This window comes from Pleurodeles waltl, chromosome 10, assembly GCF_031143425.1.
Source record: "Pleurodeles waltl isolate 20211129_DDA chromosome 10, aPleWal1.hap1.20221129, whole genome shotgun sequence".
NCBI lineage: Eukaryota > Metazoa > Chordata > Amphibia > Caudata > Salamandridae > Pleurodeles > Pleurodeles waltl.
Genome location: NC_090449.1, coordinates 14,704,210 through 14,724,449, shown reverse-complemented (window position 1 = coordinate 14,724,449; position 20,240 = coordinate 14,704,210). Strand labels below are relative to the sequence as shown.

General features: G+C 49.8%; 1 protein-coding gene across 1 annotated transcript in view; it reads right to left on the bottom strand.

The window, feature by feature from the left end:
- Positions 1 to 20,240, bottom strand: part of ABCD1 (ATP binding cassette subfamily D member 1) — a 135,725-nt gene that overhangs the window by 66,329 nt on the left and 49,156 nt on the right. The window contains exon 4 of the mRNA XM_069209415.1: positions 19,490 to 19,658. Coding sequence (XP_069065516.1) covers positions 19,490 to 19,658 — 169 coding nt within the window. The remainder of the gene's footprint in view (positions 1 to 19,489; positions 19,659 to 20,240) is intronic.

Sequence of the window (20,240 nt, the reverse complement as noted above, 5' to 3'; positions counted from 1 at the left end):
CAATACAGAGCTATCAGAATCAGTCTGCAATGTTCTCTTTTGATCTTTGTAAGTACTCAAGATCAGGGGAACGGGTGGAAAAGACTAGGCAAATATTCCGTACCATGCCATCGAAAATGCATTCCCCCACAAGCCTGGATGATGAACCCAAATTGCATAAAAAGCAGCATTTGGTGTTCTGCGGAGTTGCTAAGAGATCTAGTTTGGGCTTCCCTCACCTCCTGAAAACGTGGTCGAGCACCTTCTGGTTCAGCTCCCATTTGCGACAGGAGGACGTTAGTCTGCTGAGGGTGTCTGCTGTCTCGTTCTGCCTTCCTGGCAGATGTTCCGCTCGTAAACTGATTTAGTCCGAAATGTCCAGTTCCAAATAGTTTGAGATTCTCGAGATAGAAGTGATTTTGTTTCCCCCCTGCTTGTTTAAATAATGCATTGTTGCTGTATTGTCTGTTCTTATGAGAACCGCAGAATGTTTTATCCTGGGAAAGAAAGCCTGAAGGGCCAGGAAAACTGCTCTCAACTCCAGGAAATTGATGTGATATTTCCGGAAAGAGTTGCCCCACTTTCCGCTGATCTGTAGATCTTGAAGATCCGCCACCCCCCCCCCCCCCTTAATCCTTCCAGAGAGGCGTCCATGGTAATGACGAACAGAGGTCGAGGAGGCAGAAAAGGAAGACCTACTGCGATGTTTAGCTGATCCGCCCACCAATGGAACGATTCGATCCTCCGAGGAGTTACTGTGATTGAGTCGTTGAATGAGCCCTCTTTCTGAATCCATTGAAGGTCTAGTTCCTCTTGCAGGGGGTGCATTCTCAGCCGAAAAAAAAGGAACTAGCTGAATGCAAGAAGACATCATCCCCAGAAGCGATTTGTAGCTGCGTACTGAAAGACTTTCTTCTTTTAACTTTGTTAGCGATATGAGCTTTGCTCATCTCTCCACTGAAGGGAAAGCCTTGTCCCTGATCGTGTCTATTGTAGCCCCTAAAAAGGTTGTTACCCATGTTGGCAATATCCTTGCTTGACCTGTCCCAATTCAGACTGAGACCCAGTTTGTCAAATAATTCCATGCAAGCCCTGGTTGAGTCATGAGCTTCCTGATACAACTGCGCTTTTATTAGCCAACCATCTAAATAGGGAAAAATTTGAAATGTTTTCTTTCTTAACCAAGCCGCTACCGGAGCTAGACACTTTGTAAAGATTCTGGGGGCAGACTTCAGGCCAAATGGAAGAACTCTGAATTGGAAATGGCTGCCGGCTACTGTGAAACGCAGATATTTTCTGTGGGCAGGTGCAATCGGGATATGAACGTAAGCATCCTGTAGATCCAGGGTAGTCATAAAATCTCTGTGATTCATGCGGAGAAGAATATCCTGCAACGTGACCATGCAAAAAGGTTTGATGTTTGAGGTATTTGTTTAAGACCCTGAGATCGGGAATGGGATGCCATGACTCCCAGTTTGTGTACCAGAAAGAAACGGGAGTAAAAACCTCTGCCCTTTTCCGAAGAAGGAACTCTCTATATAGCTCCCTTCTTTAGCATGGCCACGACCTTCAGCCGGAGCTGTTTTAGATACTTTTGAAAGAAGGAATGTTGAGGGCATGAAGGTGGTAGTTGAATGAACTTTAAAGTGGGGCCAAATAGAACAATCTTTAATACCCTGGTCTGACGTTATTTCTTGCCACTTCTGAAAAAAATGTGATATTCTTCCCCCTATCCTGTGAATTAGTGGTGGGGGTGTAGCCATAGCCTGAAAGCTGTCACTGGGGTCAAACCACCTCCTTGCTCTGACGCGCTCTTCCCCTTGGTGGAAGTCTGGAATCGGACGCCTAAGGTGGTTGCCTCTGTGAATATGGAGGTAGGAACTGCTACGTAGTATAGGAGGGATAACGAAAGCTTTGGTAACTCCCTCTATATGATGGGACCCCTCGACCCCCAGAGACTCGAAAAGGAACCTTCTTGAATTGAAGGGTTCCTAATGACCTGGCGGTGTCTGCATCAGTTTTGATGGCTTGCAGGGCTTCAATCATGTGTTTGCCAAAAAGAGCCTCCCCATCAAACGGGAGGTCCAATATTCTATTTTGAACTTCCGGACGAAAAGAAGTCGCTCTAAGCCTGCCCTGCCGTCGCAGCACCGCCTCACCAGCTAATTGTCAAAAAGCAGTGGTTGCAATATCCATTGTACAATCTATAAAGTCAGCCGAGGTGCGCTCCCACTCCAAGAGGATATCCTTTACTTTCACCTTAGAATCTTCTGTAAGGTGGTCCAGATACGGAGCAATATCAGCCCATAGCTGCCTGTCGTATCTGCCCAAGATTGCCAATGAGTTCGCTGCTCTCACTATAAGCCCCAAAAGAGAAGAAACGCTTCCCAATGTTGTCCAGCCTTCTCCTTTCCTTGTCTGGAGGCGCCGAAATTGGCGTTGATGGATTCTTTGACCTCCTTTGCGCTGCCTGGGTTATGACAGTCTGGCTTAGGGTGACCAATGAGACACGTTGGGGCGTCTTCTGGAGCCTTATATTTTTTGTCTAACCTTGGTAAGACTGCTGTCACAGTAGCTGGATTCATTACCTTTAGAGCTGCCTCCCAAATGTAGCCTACTATGGGTATGGAGCATATACTCTTTTGAAAAGGCTCCTTGAAGTCGTATAAAAAGCAATCCATCTGAATAGATGGCACGGGCAGCACAAATCTCTTTGCTGCTCTTTCAAGCAGATTATGGAAACCGCCCCATGTCTCCTGCGGGAGAATCCACCGGGGTAGACGATGGAGATATAGGGGTCGGTAATATATAGTTGTCCCAATTCAAATGCGCATCCTGAAGCTCCCCTTCTTCCCTCTCCTCATCTGAGGAGTCCGTAACCTGCATGAAGGTCCCTGCGGGGTACTCCTCGCTGATCTAGGAGACAACATAGGCTGTGGCACTGCAGTGGCAGGTACAGATGGAGGAGGTGCTGTTTTATGTTCTCCGACAGTGATGCCGACGGAAACCTCTTCTTGTAATCTGATAATCTGCAAATGATAAAAAAGGGAACTTGGGATACAGACCATACACTCTGGCACAGCTGGTTGGCCTCTTTGAGGAGATTAATACTGTTGATAATATTCTTCTTCATCCTCCTGAGACTGAACATGGAGCTGGGAAGGACTATGGGCTGCCCCAAAATGGCCCATCATCAGAATCCTCCTCCAAAAGATGAGTTGGAATTAAAGGTGTGACTTTACTTGGGGATGTGGCTCTGGGAGTTATATCCCCTTTCCCAGTCAAGGCCTGTATTTTTCTCCTCGTCGACTGTGCCGTCGTCATTGGACTCCTCGTCGACGATGACATCTTTATTTTCAACGTCAACGGCCTAGATTTTGTTACCATCGACATCGTCGACGAACAGGAAGACACAGTCGAGAGGGTGGTAACAGTCGACGTTGTCGATGCACCCGCCGTATATGTCCTCGCAGAGGACTTCAAGAGTGGAGTCGTCGTCGACGGTCTGTCGTCAGGAGCTGAAGAAGGCTTTTTGAACATAGTAAGCACCTTTGGTGGAGGTGTAGAAGGCTCTGGAGAAGGTTTAGACACCTCCTTTGAAGTTGAAGGCCGATGTTTAGACTTTGAGGAAGATTTCCATCCATGAGGTGATGAGACTTCGGCCTTCCCCAGAGCCCTGCAAGGTCTTTTTAAAACGTTTTTGAGGGTTGTCCTGAACCCTTTTCAGAGTGAGACGATCTTTGCCTCTTTTGGGATTTCTTAGAAGACCAAGAAGATTCCCCACTGTCGGAGTCTGAGACAGGGTTCTTCCTTGATTTAAGCTTCTGGGGCCATATAAGCAGTCTTCCCTCTCTATCCTTTAAAGTTTTTGAGGAAAAGGTATGACATACCTTACAATCAGCAGCAGAATGTTCAGGATAGAAGCAGTATATACAGTCTCTACGAGGATCCTCAGAATGGAGCTTTCTTCCCACAAGTACTGCAGGCTCTGAAGAGACTTTTCCTCTCTGTCAGACATTGTGCTGATAAAGTCAGGTTCCAGAAAGTCTGTGTGTGACTAAAAAACATTAATAATAAAGAAGAAATTCAGATGTAGGGGCAAAATCTTCTCCAACAGGCACAAAATGAGCAGAGCTCAGAGGAGACTCCCTAGCACGACGTGCGGTAGAAAATCTGAGGTACTGGAGCTTCTCTCAGAAGGGTTCTAGAGGATGGGGTAATCTGATTGGTCGAGGCTCAAGTTTAGTATTTTTTTTACATAAAGTCTTGGATAGATTACTGAAAAGTAGAGTTCTATGTTTTTTGCTGTTATGTCTTTGGGAACATTGTCTTTTCTAAGGTACCAGGGACTCCCGTCTCGACGACGGAGAATGATTCAAGCATGTGAATCTATAAAAGTTCCAATACTGGAGTAAATGTTGCAGTTGCTAGCAGGAGCCCTGCTAATGTATCCACCAGAAAAGTCGTTGCGGAAGGTAAGTAACTCGTTCTTCTGATGGATATAACTACCTGTGGATTCCTCACCTAATGAATAGAGTCCCAAAGCAGTACCACGCCCGGTGGTGGGTGCCTAAATGGTCAAACCAAGAAATCCTGCAGCACTGACCGTGCAAAATGGCCGTCCCTTCTGACCTCAGAGTCCAAACAGTAATGCTTCGCAAAAGTGTGAAGGGACGACCAAGTTGCGGCTTTGCAGATGTCGACCACAGGAACACCTCTGGCCAAGGCCGAAGTGGCCGACTTAGCTCTGGTGGAATGAGCTCTAATGCCATCAGGAGGATCCTTCTTTGCTAAAGAGTAACAGATTTTAATGCAAAGAACAACCCACCTGGAGAGTGTTCTCTTGTGGACTGCCTCTCCTCTCCTCTTGCCCACGTATCCAATGAACAGCTGATCCTCCAGCCTGAAGTCCTTCGTTCTATCAATGTAGAAGCTTAACGCCCTCTTTGGGTCCAAGTGATGTAGTCTCTCTTCCTCCTTTGAAGGATGAGGCGGAGGATAGAACGTGGACAAAGTAATTGTCTGGGCCAAATGGAAGGGTGAAACAACCTTCGGGAGGAAAGCAGTCTTGGTCCTCAACACCACCTTATCCCCATAAAAGTTTGTATAAGGGGGTTTTACCGATAAGGCCTGCAACTCACTCACTCTCCTTGCAGATGTTATAGCCACCAAGAAGACTGTCTTAATAACTAAATACCTTAAGGGGCAAGAATGCATAGGTTCAAAAGGGGACCCCATAAGGAAAGTCAGGACCAAGGACAAATCCCATTGAGGCATAACGAATGGTTTTGGAGGATATTTATTTAGAAGACCTTTCAAGAATCTGAGAACAATAGGGGATTTAAATAACGATGGTTGGTCTGGAAGACAAATGAAGGCTGACAAGGCAGACAAATAACCTTTAATGGTAGCCACTGCACAACCTTTCTGCGCTAGAGACAGAGCAAAAGACAAAACATCTGACAGATGAGCATGTAAGGGATCAATCCGTCTCTCTCCACACCACATAACAAATTTAGACCACCTATTAGCGTAGATAGATTTAGTGGAGTGTCGCCTGGCCGCTAATATAACATCCACTACATCAGGCGGGAGAGAGAAGGAACTCCGGTTGCCCCGCTCAATCTCCAGGCATGTAGGTGCCGACTCTGGAGGTTGGGTTGTAAAACCTGCCCCTGCGACTGCGAGAGGAGGTCTGCCCTGAGAGGGAGACGGAGCGGAGGGCACAGTGAGAGTTGGAGAAGGTCGGAGTACCACACCCTCCTTGGCCAATCCGGAGCTATTAAGATGACTTGGGCCCGGTCTTGGCGAATCTTCCTCAACACCCGAGGAATCAAGGGTATGGGGGGAAACGCGTAAAGGAACTGGCCGCACCAGGTTATCTGAAACGCGTCCCCCAACGCTCCCTGCATCGGATACTGGAGGCTGCAGAATAACGGACAATGCGCGTTCTCCAGAGTGGCAAACAAATCTATCCGAGGAAACCCCCACAACTGGAAGATTAAACAGACTTGATCTGGATGGAGACGCCACTCGTGGTCGGCCGAGAAATGGCGACTGAGACTGTCCGCACGTATATTCAAGACCCCGGCCACATGATTCGCTACCAAGCAAATCTGATGGTCCTTTGCCCAGGACCATAGTCGAAGAGCTTCTCTGCAAAGAAGGTACGACCCTACTCCTCCCTGTTTGTTTATGTACCACATCGCAGTAGTATTGTCCGTCAGGACCTGTACCGACTGACCACGAAGGGAAGGGAGGAAGGCCTTGAGAGCCAGACGTACAGCCCGTAACTCTAACAGATTGATATGAAAAATCTGTTCCTCTGGAGACCAAAGCCCTTTGATCTCCAGATCCCCCAGATGAGCTCCCCACCCTAGAGTGGAAGCATCCGTTATGACCGTGGTCACTGGTGGTGACTGCGCAAACGGCTTTCCTTGTGAAAGATTGTTGCCCGCAATCCACCACTTCAAGTCCTCAGCAGCATCTCTGGAGATCTTGACAGCACCTTCTAGATCTCCTTTGTGTTGAGACCACTGCCTTCAGAGGCACCACTGAAGAGCCCTCATATGCCAGCGAGCATGCATGACCAACAGAATGCAGGAGGCAAACAGACCGAGCAGACGAAGGACCTTGAGGACTGGAACTACCGCTCCATTTCGAAACATTGGAACCAACTCCTGAATATCTTGAACCCGCTGAGGCGGAGGAAAGGCTCGATTCAATGTTGTATCCAGTACTGCCCCTATGAACAGGAGGCGCTGAGAGGGCTCCAGGAGAGATTTGGGCACGTTCACCGAAAAGCCCAGGTCGAACAACAACTGGGTTGTTGACTGCAGATGATGCGACACAAGCTTCGGAGACTTGGCTTTGATCAACCAGTCGTCCAAGTAAGGGAATACTGCTATCCCCTTCCTTCTGAGCTCTGCCGCAACCACTGACATCACCTTCGTGAAGACTCGAGGTGCTGAAGTAAGACCAAACGGGAGGACCGCAAACTGATAGTGCTGCGACCCTACCACAAACCGGAGATACTTCCTGTGCAACTTGAGTATCTGGATATGAAAATAAGCATCCTGCAAGTCGACAGACACCATCCAATCTTCTTTGTTCAACGCCAAAAGCACCTGAGCTAGGGTCAGCATCTTGAACTTTTCCTGTTTGAGGAACCAATTCAAGATCCTCAGATCCAGGATTGGTCTCAACCGACCATCCTTCTTGGGAATCAGGAAGTACCTTGAGTAACAACCTCGACCCCTTTCCTGCTCTGGGACCAACTCCACCCGCGCCCTTTGAAAGGAGGACTTGAACCTCCTGTTCTAACAGGAGGTGTTCTTCTGAACAATAAGATGGGCGGGGCGGGATGGGGGAGCGGAAACTCCCGAAAGGGAAGGGTGTAGCCTTTCCCCACAATACTGATAACCCAAGTGTCCGATGTAATAGTCTCCCACTTGTGGAGAAAATGCCGTAACCTCCCCCCTACAGGAGAGGAGTGAGTGGGAAATGGTGGAAGCCTAAGGCTGCTTTCCCTGCTGCACCCCTCCAGAGGACGAGGAAGAGGCAGAGTGCTGCTGAGAGGCTCCTCTGGTGCGGGCCCTACCCCTCCCTCTAAATGATCTATAGGGGAGGGAAGAGGTGGGTTGCTGGAATCTCCCCCGAAAGGAAGAGGAGGAAGAGCCACGCCCAAATCCACGAAACCTCCTGAAAAATCTGGAGGAGGCAGAAGAAGAAGAAGAAGAAGAAGTTTGCAGCCCTAATTGTGGCCCTGCTTTCTTTAAATCTCTCCAAGGCCGAATCTGCTTTGGCTCCAAACAGTTTGTCCCCATCAAACGGGAGGTCCAACAGGGTCGACTGCACGTCCGCAGAAAACCCTGAGTTACGGAGCCAGGCCTGCCTCCTTGCCACCACAGCCGTGCCCATTGCCCTAGCCACCGAGTCGGTCGTGTCCAGCCCAGACTGGATAATCTGGGTTGCGGCAGCCTGGGCATCCGAGACAACATTCAAGAGTACCTGGGGAAGCTCCGTAAATGAAGATGAAATATCGTCCATGAGAGCATGGATGTATCTCCCCAGAAAGCAAGTCGCGTTGGTGGCCTTCAACGCCAAACTACAAGAGGAAAATATCTTCTTGGATTGTGCATCCAGCTTTTTAGAATCTCTGTCTCCTGGTACCGTCGGGAAAGATCCAGGCGCTGACCTAGAGGAACAGGAGGCTTGCACCACCAAGCTCTCCGGCGTAGGGTGTCTAGGCAGAAAGCCAGGGTCAGATGGTGCAGCTCGATATCTCCTAACCACAGCCCTATGAACAGCCGAGGAAGATACTGGCTTCTTCCACACCTCTAACACCGGATCAAGCAAAGCCTCATTAAATGGCAAGAGAGGCTCCGCTGCAGCAGAGGCCGGATGCAGTACCTCAGTCAGTAAATTCTGCTTCGCCTCTGCCACCAGCAAAGGCAGATCCAGAAAGTTAGCCGCCTTCCTCACCACAGCGTGAAAGGTAGCAGCCTCCTCCGTATATTCCCCTGGAGATGAAAGGTCCCACTCAGGGGAAGTATCCAGCCCACTGGCTGAATCCAGACCATGCAGTCCATCACCAGAGTCCTCAACCTCTCCTTCCTCCAAGACTCGTTGGTATTCCTGCTCTTCCAAAAGACGGAGAGCACGCCTCATCGAATGTTGTCTTTCCTAGATACGTGGAGTCGACATGGCCTCCGCCGAAGTCAAAGATCGGCGCCGATCTCCAGAACCATCCGACGCCGCGTCTGGCGCCACAGGCAGCTTCGGCACAGAGGAAGGAGCCGGACGAAGAAATCTTGGAGTCTCCGATGGACCCGCCGGAGTCACAGGACGAAATCCTGACGTCGACGGGATGGAAACCTCCGGGGCCAAAACCTCTGGAGCCACCGGAGCGGCCACCGGCGCCGAGCCCACATTCCCTAAAGGGAGAAAGGGCATAAAGGGTGCCGGCCGTAGAGGCGCAGGATCACCCAATGAAAAGGCCAAGGGCCCCGAAGGACCAGCCGGAGCACCTCCTGGAGCCATCTGTTGAAAGATGGTATACATCGCATTCAGAAATGCGGTATTATCGGCTCCAGGGGCGGGAAAAGCTGGATACTGGGGTGCCTGGATCGAAGGCGACCCCGACGCCAGCCTCGACGTCCGTGACGCCAGAGACATCACAAGAGGCTGCATCACCTCAACCACAGACGCCTGTCCAGGCGAAGTCGGTGACGTCGGAGAGGGCAACGGCGTCGATGGATGTGGCGTGACCGTGGGACTGACCTCCCAAGTCTTCCGACGCCGAGCCGAAGGCGACCTCAAACGAGACTCCTTGCTGGAATGACGCCGTGAATCCCTACGGCGCCGGGAGTCTCGATGACGCCGATGAGACCTTGGCGAAGAAGACTTATGATGTTTCTTCTCCTTTCTCTTCGACTTCGCCATGAATAGTTTAGCCTCATGTTCTTTCAGGGCCTTCGGATTCATGTGCTGACATGAATCACAAGTTGCGACGTCGTGGTCGGAGCTTAAACACCATAGACAGTCGGAGTGAGGATCAGTAACGGACATCTTGCCGCCACACTCTCAACAGGGCTTGAAACCAGACTTCCTCTGAGACATTATTACCGCAGAGAAAATCCACGTAGCAGAAAATACACTGTAACTATGAAAGTAACAGTAGCTCCCTCGAAGATAACCGTTTCGAATGCACGGAAAAAAGGGAACTGACGTCGGCGAGGACCTCTTATTGCCTGTATGACGTCAGACGGCGTCGCGTGGGCTAATGTGGCGTCCTCGTCGACGTGCAGAAGCTAGGAAGAAGATTTCCGTCGAATGCTGGTGTCATGGGAGTATTCATTAGGTGAGGAATCCACAGGTAGTTGTATCCATCAGAATAGCTCTGAAAGGGGGACTGGTCACCTGGCCAGGTAAGCACCTATCAGGAGGGGGCTCTGACACCACCTGCCTGGCCACTCAGATGCTCTCAGAGTTCCCTGCAAACCTTGGAAATAAGATGGCAGAACCCAGGGACGTTCTAGAGGAGCTGTGAGCACCAACCCTGGGAGGTACAGGTCAGGGGAGTGGTCACTCCCCTTTCCATTGTCCAGTTTTGCACCAGAGCAGGGACTGGGGGTCCTGAACCGGTGTGGACTGGTTTATGCATGGAGGGCACCAAATGTGCCCTTCAAAGCACACCAGTGGCTTGGGGAGGCTACCCCTCCCAAGCCAGTCACATCTACTTCCAAAGGGAGAGGGTGTTACCTCCCTCTCCGAAAGGAAATCCTTTGTTCTGCCTTCCTGGGCTTGATCAGATCAAGCAGCAGGAGGGCAGGAACCTGTCTGAGGGGGTGGCAGCAGCTTTGGCTGACTGGAAAACCCTGTAAGATTGGTGGTAGCAATGCTGGGGGTCCTCTAGGGACTCCTACCCCACAGAGTGAATTGAATCATACTTTCAATACTTGTAACAGTATTGGGGTATGATTCCGACATGTTTGATACCAAACATGCCCAGGTTCGGAGTTACCATTATGTACCTGGACAGTGGTAGTGACCGATGTCCAGTACATGTGTAAAATTGCGTCCTCGCACTCACGAAGTCCAGGAAAATTGATCTGGAGTTCGTGGGGGCACCTCTGCTAGGGCAGGGGTCAGCTCACACAGGTACTTGCACCCTGCCTTCTGGGCTGGGAGGGCCTGCCATAGAGGTAACTTGCAGTGACCTGGTGCAGTGACCTGGTAGTGAATGGGTGTATGCACCCTTTCAAGCAGACTCCAATGGCAGGCCTGCGGAAAAATTTGCATGGGCTCCCTATGGGTGGCATAATACATGCGGTAGCCAATAGGGATCTCCTGGTATCTCAATGCCCTGGGTACTTGTGTACCATATACTAGGGACTCGCATGGGGGCACCAGTATGCCAAATATGGGGTGAAAAAATAAATAAATAAGGGTTTCAGCAAGCAAGTTTAAAGGAGAGAGCATAATCACTGGGGTCCTGGATAGCAGGATCCCAGGGACCACAGTCAAGCACACTGAAAACAGGCAAAAAGTGGGGATAACCACACCAAGAAAGAGGGTACTTTCTTACAATTCTTCTCAAGTTAGTATATGGAGTCAGTGCTCAATTTGAGTCAGTAGTTTCTGATGCTTGGCACCAGCAGTTACTCATCAGCACCAACTCTAGTGACAAACCACCACATGGGGGCGCTGTCTGTTTATTTTCGAGATGAGCACAACTGTGTTTATTAAGTCATAACACAGCGAAAATGAATACCAGCCTCTCATGCCATTATTACAGCTTTGTGTGGCCTGAAAGTCTGAATAGTCAGTTTTGTAAGAATGCAAAAATGAGGTGTTATGTTGGTGCTGTCATCGGCTGCGCTGACAGGGCAATGTGGGGTGTAGGCTGTAGTGTCCTTCTGAGAGGGCCCAGGCACTTTTTTTTTTTAATAAACACAAATTAATCACTGGGTGGAGTGAAGGGAACAATGAACATACGAGGCAAGGCAACAACATTTTATGTTAAAGTATTCAGGAGATACATGGCCTGGCAAAGTATTTCAAATACGGGGTTAATGTAGAAGGCAAAAGAAGTGTTCAGTGCAGATTACTGCATGGAAATACTGATTTGAAGCCAAGGGCAATAATGGATACAGGGATGGCAATGGGGCTTTACCTCGGGGTACTCTGCGGGCACTGGTACAGGACAACGAGCAATGAGGAAATTGGCACAGCAATGTGTGTTTTCACAGACTAGAGAAACCTGGGTAATAGTATCATGGAAATATCTATATTATCACAGACAATTTGACGACCATTAACCGGCACCAGTCCGAAGGCACTGTGCAAGAGTCCTAGCTTAGCCAGAAGTCACGTGGCACAACCAGCAATGTCCAAACTTTAACGTTGATAGTGGCGACCTAGAAGTGGTGGACAGCTGCTGACTTTTGGGATCAGCCATCAATAATAAAAAGGTCCCAGCACTCAAGACTACGTCACAGACACCACCCTGAAGACGTGCAATGAAAGACTTGGAAAACGTTTTTCAAATGCATTTATGAATCTACAAAAACAAAGGTCATCATTTTACAACAGTAGGTACTGTCCACGACACTGCATGGATGTGACGCCCAACAATGAAGAAACCAGACAAGAGAAGCACAGATGTCTGATCTGTGGATATGGAGGGGACGTCAAGGACATCCGCGAGCAGCCAGGAAAACAAACAGATGTCTCCATGATCAAATTGCAGCAGAGCTTTTACTCGAAACGCAGATTAGAGTGAAGCTCTCAAAATTTGTACACACAACGTGAAAACCCCAGAACAGGCTGATGCTTGAAGCAGATGACAAACAATAGGGTGTATGGATTCAATCACAACAGAATGAACAGCCAGGAGAACTCTGTAACCCAAATGGCCTTCTGGACACAAGCGCTCTATATGGTAGCAAGGGGGCTTTTGGGCACAAGCCACCTATATGGTAGCCAGGGGCCTTCTGGATACAAGCCATCTACAAGGCAACAATCCACACTCGTGAAAATCAGACAACATTAAGCATTGTCAACACTTCAAGATGGAGAAATTCACTGATCTGACGTGGCAGAAGTGAAATCAAACAACTCTTTTCCTACTGTGCATCACAATACTCCAATAATAGTTTCTCTCCATGAGGTATCTCCTGCCTTTCTCATTTCTTCCAGTCTACTTCAGATAGAGATGTGGACTATCCCCCCACCCCCCACTCCTACAAAGTTACCAATTAATACTCTTTGCCTGCTTACGGTGACTACTACTACTAAAGCAGCATCTGATTCATCCCCACGCCTGACTAGGGCCTTCACAATAAGATACCTAGCCAGTTTCCTGAAGTGTGACCTGTAGGAGGCTGGCCTGGTGTGTGTTGGACACCTATGGTGTTGGCACCCTATACCAGGTCCAGGTATCCCGCATTAGTGAAGTGTAGTCCATGCCTAGGACACCATGGCTCTCTAGAGGTAGCTGTGGGTGAGCAGCCAAGGAGACATGCAAAGCTCATGCAATGCCACTGTAGTCACACGGCACTCACACACATGAAAGGAACCACATAGTGTTACAAAAATAAAGGTACTTTATTACAGTAACACTACACTATATACATACACAATAGTACTCAGTAATTAGCATAGAAACAACAACCATTGGCAAGAAATGTAGAAAAAAAGCTAGGGCCCTAGGGAAGGGCCAAACCATATACTAAAAGAGTGGAAAGCGAAGTGAAGTCCCCCATCCAAGGATATGGAGTACTTTGAGGGGAGACGGGAGAACTCGGGATCCCAAGAGGTGAGTACCTTAGTGACCCCCAGTGACCAGGAGAGCAGAGGTAAGTGCCTGGTTTTCCCAAGGACTAATAAGAAGACTTAGAAAATGGATTCTGCAAGAACAACCAGAGGAAACAAAAAGTGGAATCTGGGAGAAGAGGACCTGCAAAAGAAGGGGACAGAGTCCAGTCCACGATGATGTCCAGTCGGGGCAGAAGCCACTACCCACCTCTAAGGAAATGCCTCCTTGACATGGTTACCCCCCTGACTTTTTGCCTTTGCTGATGCGAAGTAAGGATTTGAAAGTGTGCTGAGGCCTGCTAACCAGGCCCCAGCACCAGTGTTCTTTCCCTAAAACTGTACCTTTGTCACCACAATTGGCACAGCCCTGGCACACAGATAGGTCCCTTGTAAATGGTACCCCTGGGACCAAGGGCCCTGTTGCCAGGGAAGGTCTCTAAGGGCTGCAGCATGTCTTATGCCACCCTGGGGACCCCTCACTGAGCACATGCACACTGCCTCACAGCTTGTGTGTGATGGTGGGGAGAAAATTACTAAGTTGACATGGCACTCCCCTCAGAGTGCCATGCCCACCTCACACTGCCTGTGGCATAGGTAAGTCACCCCTCTAGCAGGCCTTACAGCCCTAAGGCAGGATGCACTGTACCACAGGTGAGGGCTTATGTGCATGAGCACTATGCCCCTACCGTGTCTAAGCAAACCCTTAGACATTGTAAGTGCAGGGTAGCCATAAAGAGTATATGGTCTGGGAGTTTGTCAAACATGAACTCCACAGTTCCATAATGGCTACACTGAGATCTGGGAAGTTTGGTATCAAACTTCTCAGCACAATAAATGCACACTGATACCAGTGTGGGACGTATTGTAATATACACCCAGAGGGAATCTTAGAGATGCCCCCTGAATACCATTCCGACTCCTAGTGCTAGGCTGACCAGTTTCTGCCAGCCTACCACAACCAGACGAGTTTCTGACCACTTGGGGTGAGTGCCTTTGTCACTCTGTGGCCAGGAACAAAGCCTGTACTGGGTGGAGGTGCTTCTCACCTCCCCCTGCAGGAACTGTAACACCTGGCGGTGAGCCTCAAAGGCTCATGCCTTGTTACAGCACCCGAGGGCATCCCAGCTAGTGGAGATGTCCGCCCCTCCGGCCACTGCCCCCACTTTTGGCGGCAAGGCCGGAGAGGATAATGAGAAAAACAAGAAGGAGTCACCCTCACCAGTCAGGACAGTCCCTAAGGTGTCCTGAGCTGAGGTGACCCCGGACTTTAGAAATCCTCCATCTTGAGATTGGAGGATTCCCCCAATAGGATTAGGGATGTGCCCACCTCCCCTCAGGTAGGAGGCACAAAGAGTGTAGCCACCCTCCAGGACATTAGCCATTGGCTACTGCCCTCCTGACCTAAACACACCTAGAACCCAGGAAATCAGATTCCTGCAACCTACGCAAAGAAGAAGGACTGCTGACCTGAAAGCCCCGCAGTGACAACGGAGATGAAAACTGACTAGGCCCCAGCCCTACCGACCAGTCTCCAGACTCAAAGAACCTGCACAGCGACGCATCCAACAAGGACCAGCGACCTCTGAGGACTCAGAGGACTGCCCTGAAACCAAAGGACCAAGAAACTCCAGAGAACAGCGGCACTGTTCACCAACAGCAACATCTTTGCAACAAAGAAGTAACTTTTAAAGAACTCACTCTTCCCGCCAGAAGCGTGAGACTTCACACTCTGCATCAGACGACCCCAGCTCCCGCTCCAGAGAAAAAACACTGCAGAGAGGACTCCCAGGCGACTGCGACGACGTGAGTAACCCGAGTTGACCTCCCTGCACCCCCACAGCGACTCCTGCAGAGAGAATCAAGAGGCTCCCCATGACCGCAACTGCCTAGTAACAAGGGACCCGATGCCTGGACATGCACTGCACCCGCAGCCCCCAGGACCTTAAAGGAACCAACCTCCAGTGCAGGAGTGACCAGCAGGGGGCCCTCTTCCTAGCCCAGACGTTGGCTGGCCCGAGAAGCCCCCGTGTACCCTGCCTGCAACGCCTAAGTAACACCCGGGTCCCTCCATTGCTTTCAATAGCAAACCTGATGCCAACTTTGCACACTGCACCCAGCCGCCCATGTGCCGGTGAGGGTGTGTTTTGTGTGCCTGTTTGCGTCCGTAATCCCTCAGTGCTCTACAACCCCCCCCCCCGGTCTGCTCTCCGAGGACACAAGTACTTACCTGCCAGCAGACTGGAACCGGCGCACCCCTGTTCTCCCTTGGTGCCTATGCGTTTGGGCCCTCCTTTGACATCTGCACCTGACCGGCCCTGTGTTGCTGGTGCGGTGCCTTTGGGGTTGCCTTGAACCCCCAACAGTGGGCTGCCTATGCCCAGGAGACAGACTGTTAAGGGCTTTACTTGCCTGAGAAAGTTAACCATACTTACCTCCCCAGGCACTGTTGATTTTTGCACTGTGTTCACTTTTACAATAGCTTATTGCCATTTTAACCTATACTGTGTGTACTACTGCTTTAGCTCAAAAGTACCCTACGTACCTGTGTGGAGTACCATGCATTTTATGTATTTACTTCAAATCTTGAATCTTGTGGTTCTAAAATAAATTAAGAAAATATATTTTTCTATATAAAAACCTATTAGCCTGGAGTGAAGTCTTTGAGTGTGTGTTCCTCATTTATTGCCTGTGTGTACAACAAATGCTTTGCACTACCCTCTGATAAGCCTACTGCTCGGCCACACTACCACAAAATAGAGCATTAGTATTATCTATTTTTCCACTATCAACCTGTAAGGGGAACCCTTGGACCCTGTGCACACTATTCTCTCATTTTGAGATTGTATATACCGAACCAACTTCCTACACCGCCCTTCTGTGGATAAAGATCTGGGTTGATGGGGGAAGACTATGACGACCAGCTGTGGACCCAGGAGTTGCAGAGGAGTCCTTAGAGCAGTGAAGATGGTGTCCCACATCAGTCGTCAGGTCGCAGATGGTCAGTGGTTAGGAGAACCACCAGCAAGAAGGCTGACGAAGACCAGCAAGGTCCAGGGGACTCAACCTCTGCAGGGGAATCCGGGCTGACCCTCAGCAGTCGTAGAGCCAGCAGAAGCAGTGGCAGCCCCCACAGGCAGTAGGCACAATAAGTTGCAGTAAGGCCCAATCAACACACCTGGAGAGGAGTCTCACATCGCTGGAGCAGCAGGGGAGGGACTGTCCTTGCAAGGATGAAGTGCTGGGGACCGGGACTACTCGGAGTCTGAAGAGCACTTGGAGCAGGAGACAACAAGCCTTGGTTGTTGCAAGAGTCGTGGTGCACAGGGGGTACTGTCCTGCAAAAAGAGGCAATGGCCAGTCCCCCGGGTTGGATAGCGGGCAGAGAGGACCAAGGGGACTACCCCAGGCCACCACCTGTGATGCAGGATCCATGCAGTTCCAGAGGAGAGCAGATCCATGCAGCTGGACGTCATTGCTGTAGGTGCCTGCAGATGCAGGGGAGTGACTCCTTCACACCACGGGAGATTCCTTCTTGCTTCTTAGTACAGCTGAAATCTTGCCGATCCCAGAGGATGCACAGCCAGGGACATATTGCAGTTGCTAGAAGGAGCCAGGGAAACAATGTTGCAAGGCGAGGTCGTCTCAGGAGTTGCAGTCTTGTCAGTTCCTGAAGTGTCCAGTTGCGGTTCTGGTGGCCAGGAGAAGAAGTAGACCATGCAGAGAAGTCTTGCATGCCGAATCTGGGGACCAACCCGCAAGGGGGTCCCTAAATTGCCCTAAAAGCAGGTTTGGTCACCTTGCGGTGTGAGCACCTTTCAGGAGGGGTATGTGACGTCACATGCCTGACCTGCCCACTCAGATGCTCCCAGGGATCTCTGCTCATCTTGGTTTCAAGATGGCAGAATCAAGTGGCCATATGGAGGAGCTCTGGGCACCACCCCTGGGATGGTGATGGACAGGGGAGCAGTAACTTCCCTTTCCTTTCCTTTGTCCAGTTGCTCACCAGAGCAGGAACCAGGGGTACCTGGGCTGGTGCAAACCAGTTTAAGCAAGGAGGGCACCAAATGTGACCTTCAAAGAAAACCGGTGGCTTGGGTAGGCTACCCCTCCCAAAACTTGCAACTTTTATTTCCAAGGGAGAGGCTGTTGCCTACCCTCTACCACAGAAAATCCTTTGTTCTGCTGTCCCCTGCTTGAGCTGTTCAAGCAGCAGGAGGGCAGAAACCTGTCTGAAGGGCTGCAGCAGTGCGGGCTGCCTGAAAAACCCTGGAAGACTAGTAGGAGCAATACTGGGGGGTCCTCTAAGGAGCCCCCATAGTGCACAGAATCATGCAACCAATACTGGGAACATTATTGAGGTTTGATTCCGACATGTTTGCTACCAAACATGCCCAGCTTTGGAGTTACCATTATGTAGCTGGACATAGGTAGAAACGTGTTCCTGTACAAGGGTAAAATGGCTTCCCTGCACTTAGGAAGTCCAGTGCAATGAAACTGGAGTTCATAGGGGCACCTCTGTTCATGTAGGGGTGCCCTCACACACAGGTCCTTACAGCCCAGAGGGTAGGGTCAGGTCCCTATCATAGGGGTGAACTTAGTGGCCTGTGGTCAAAGGGTGCATGCACCTTTTCATGCAGGCTGCAATGGCAGGCCTGCAGACACATTTTGCATGGGTCCCCATGGGTGGCATCACACATGCTACAGCCCACTGAGGAGCCCTGGTGTCCCAATGCCCTGGGTACCTAAGTACCATATACCTAGTACCATATATAAGACCAGCATGCCAACTGTGGAGTGCACAAAGGTCCTAGGTAACCAAATTTTGAGGGTAAAAAGCACAATCACTAGGGTCCTGGTTGGCAGGATCCCTGTGAACAGAGTGCAAGCACACTGATAGCAGGCAAAAAGTGGGGGTAACCATGCCAAAAAGAAGGTACTTTCCTACATGACCCTAAAGATGCAAGCTTCAGAGGAAGGAGGCGTTCTAGTGACATTACGGGGTAATCAAGTTTTGCTCTCACTGTGCAGGATGTCACACAGAACCCCTCAGAGTACCGCCCACTGCTCCCAGAGCTGTAGATCACTTCCACAGGCAGCTATTGTCGCTGACCCACACCCATTCCACTATCAAGAAAGGAATGGGAGAAATGCTTCTGACACTACCTGCCCTAGGGTCTGTGAAGACGCAGGGTACTTTTTATATTTTTGGCTGGTCAGTGACACCTTACTCCTAAATTTACTTCACCATCAGATCACGCGCAGGTCAAACGCACATAAAAATGCAGCAGGGTATGTTTAGCCCTTCTGCGTTTTAAGTAATACCATACCATACTCTATGCATTTGTTTCATCAACGGCGTCACTTGTAACCAGTGGGTGGGCAAGAGCTTTCTTGTTGGTATCTGTACATGGACAAAAACCTTCAATCTCAAGTGACCTATTTTGTGGCTGTTGAGTATAAAGGGTGAAAATGGCTGCAACGACTCTGCAGTGGTATGAAGTGCTGTATAAAAACAATACAGTCACATTTGGCCAGGCAACCACTTCCATGTCTCTGCAGAGAGCTCTTTAATGAATTCTGAAACTAGGGTATTTCTATATAACACCTGGGGTGGGCTTCTAGGCATATGGGCGAACACAAGTGTGACCATGTCTGCAGAGTCAGTACCAGCCCAGCAAGCACGGCTAGGTCACATGACTACTGCTCCACAGTGGTGGGCCACCATTGCTATTTGAACAGGCTTTCATGATCTCCCTCTCCTGCCCATCCAACCCTTGCTAGGAAAGAAAAGTATAACCTAACGGCTTTGCATCTGCGCCCTTTTTCCATCAATAATTTGGAGGAAGGCCTTCTCAGCTGGACAAAGAGTTGCTGGCTGTCCAGCGTACTACCTGGGAGATGAATTCGACACCTCCGTGGCGGCTGAAGCCTCTGTGGCTGCTGAAGCCTCTACTGAGGCAAAAACTGAAAGGAAACCTATCTATCAGTGACCATAACTCTCTCCCGTGGACACCTCTCAGGGCCACAGGCTTGGAACATGCATTGCTACAGCAGACAAGTAATGCTTGTGAATTTGAGAAGGGTCATATAGCAGTGACCCTCCTGCTTCCAGAGCACTCCACATTAGAGTAGACAAACTACAAGAACAAGAGAGCAACCTAGCACTAGACTCATGCCCCCGAAGCGTCACCTTGTATTTCCGGGGGTCCATCTATCCGGATCCCATGCTTCATGATGCCTTTTTCCTCAGGGAGAGCTGCCATTGGGTCACCGGGCCGCTTGTACACCCCCTTCTGCACGTCCTCGAAGACCTGGAACATCTCGTGCACCCGTGCCGTGTAACCAGCCAGCTCTGTCACCTAGGCACAAAGCTCAGTTTTATACATCACAAGCAGTGATTGCAAACACCACCTATCACAAAATCTCTCCTGTGTGAGCAAGGTCCTTTGTAATGGTGTACAGCCCTCCGCATAACCCTCTGCCTGGATGCCAGAACTGCTCAATAACGAGTACAGGCCTCTGCAGCCTAACTGTATGCCTAGAGGCCAGACCTCTGCTACATAGCCATCTGCCTGGAGACCAGACCTGTGATGCTCTCCTGGCTCTGAAGCGAGCTGCTATGGCACAGCACCCATGCTTTGTTAATGCCCTGTAGAAAAACTGCATTGACCCCTCTTTATCCCCATAGACAAAGACTATGAAGAGAGAACAGACTAGTGCTATATATGGCGCTGAACATAAATGTCATCAAGACCAATCTAAAGCAGTTCTTTTTGTATATTTAAATGGATTTTAGCACATACCAATAATAACTGCTCCACTATGTACAGTGAACAACCTTTTCAGGTGTAAAGTGGAGGCCAATGCAAAGCTATGGGATTCAGCAATTCTCAAATGTACATGCCAACGATTAGCCAAGGATGGTACGTGGCCTCCTTAAA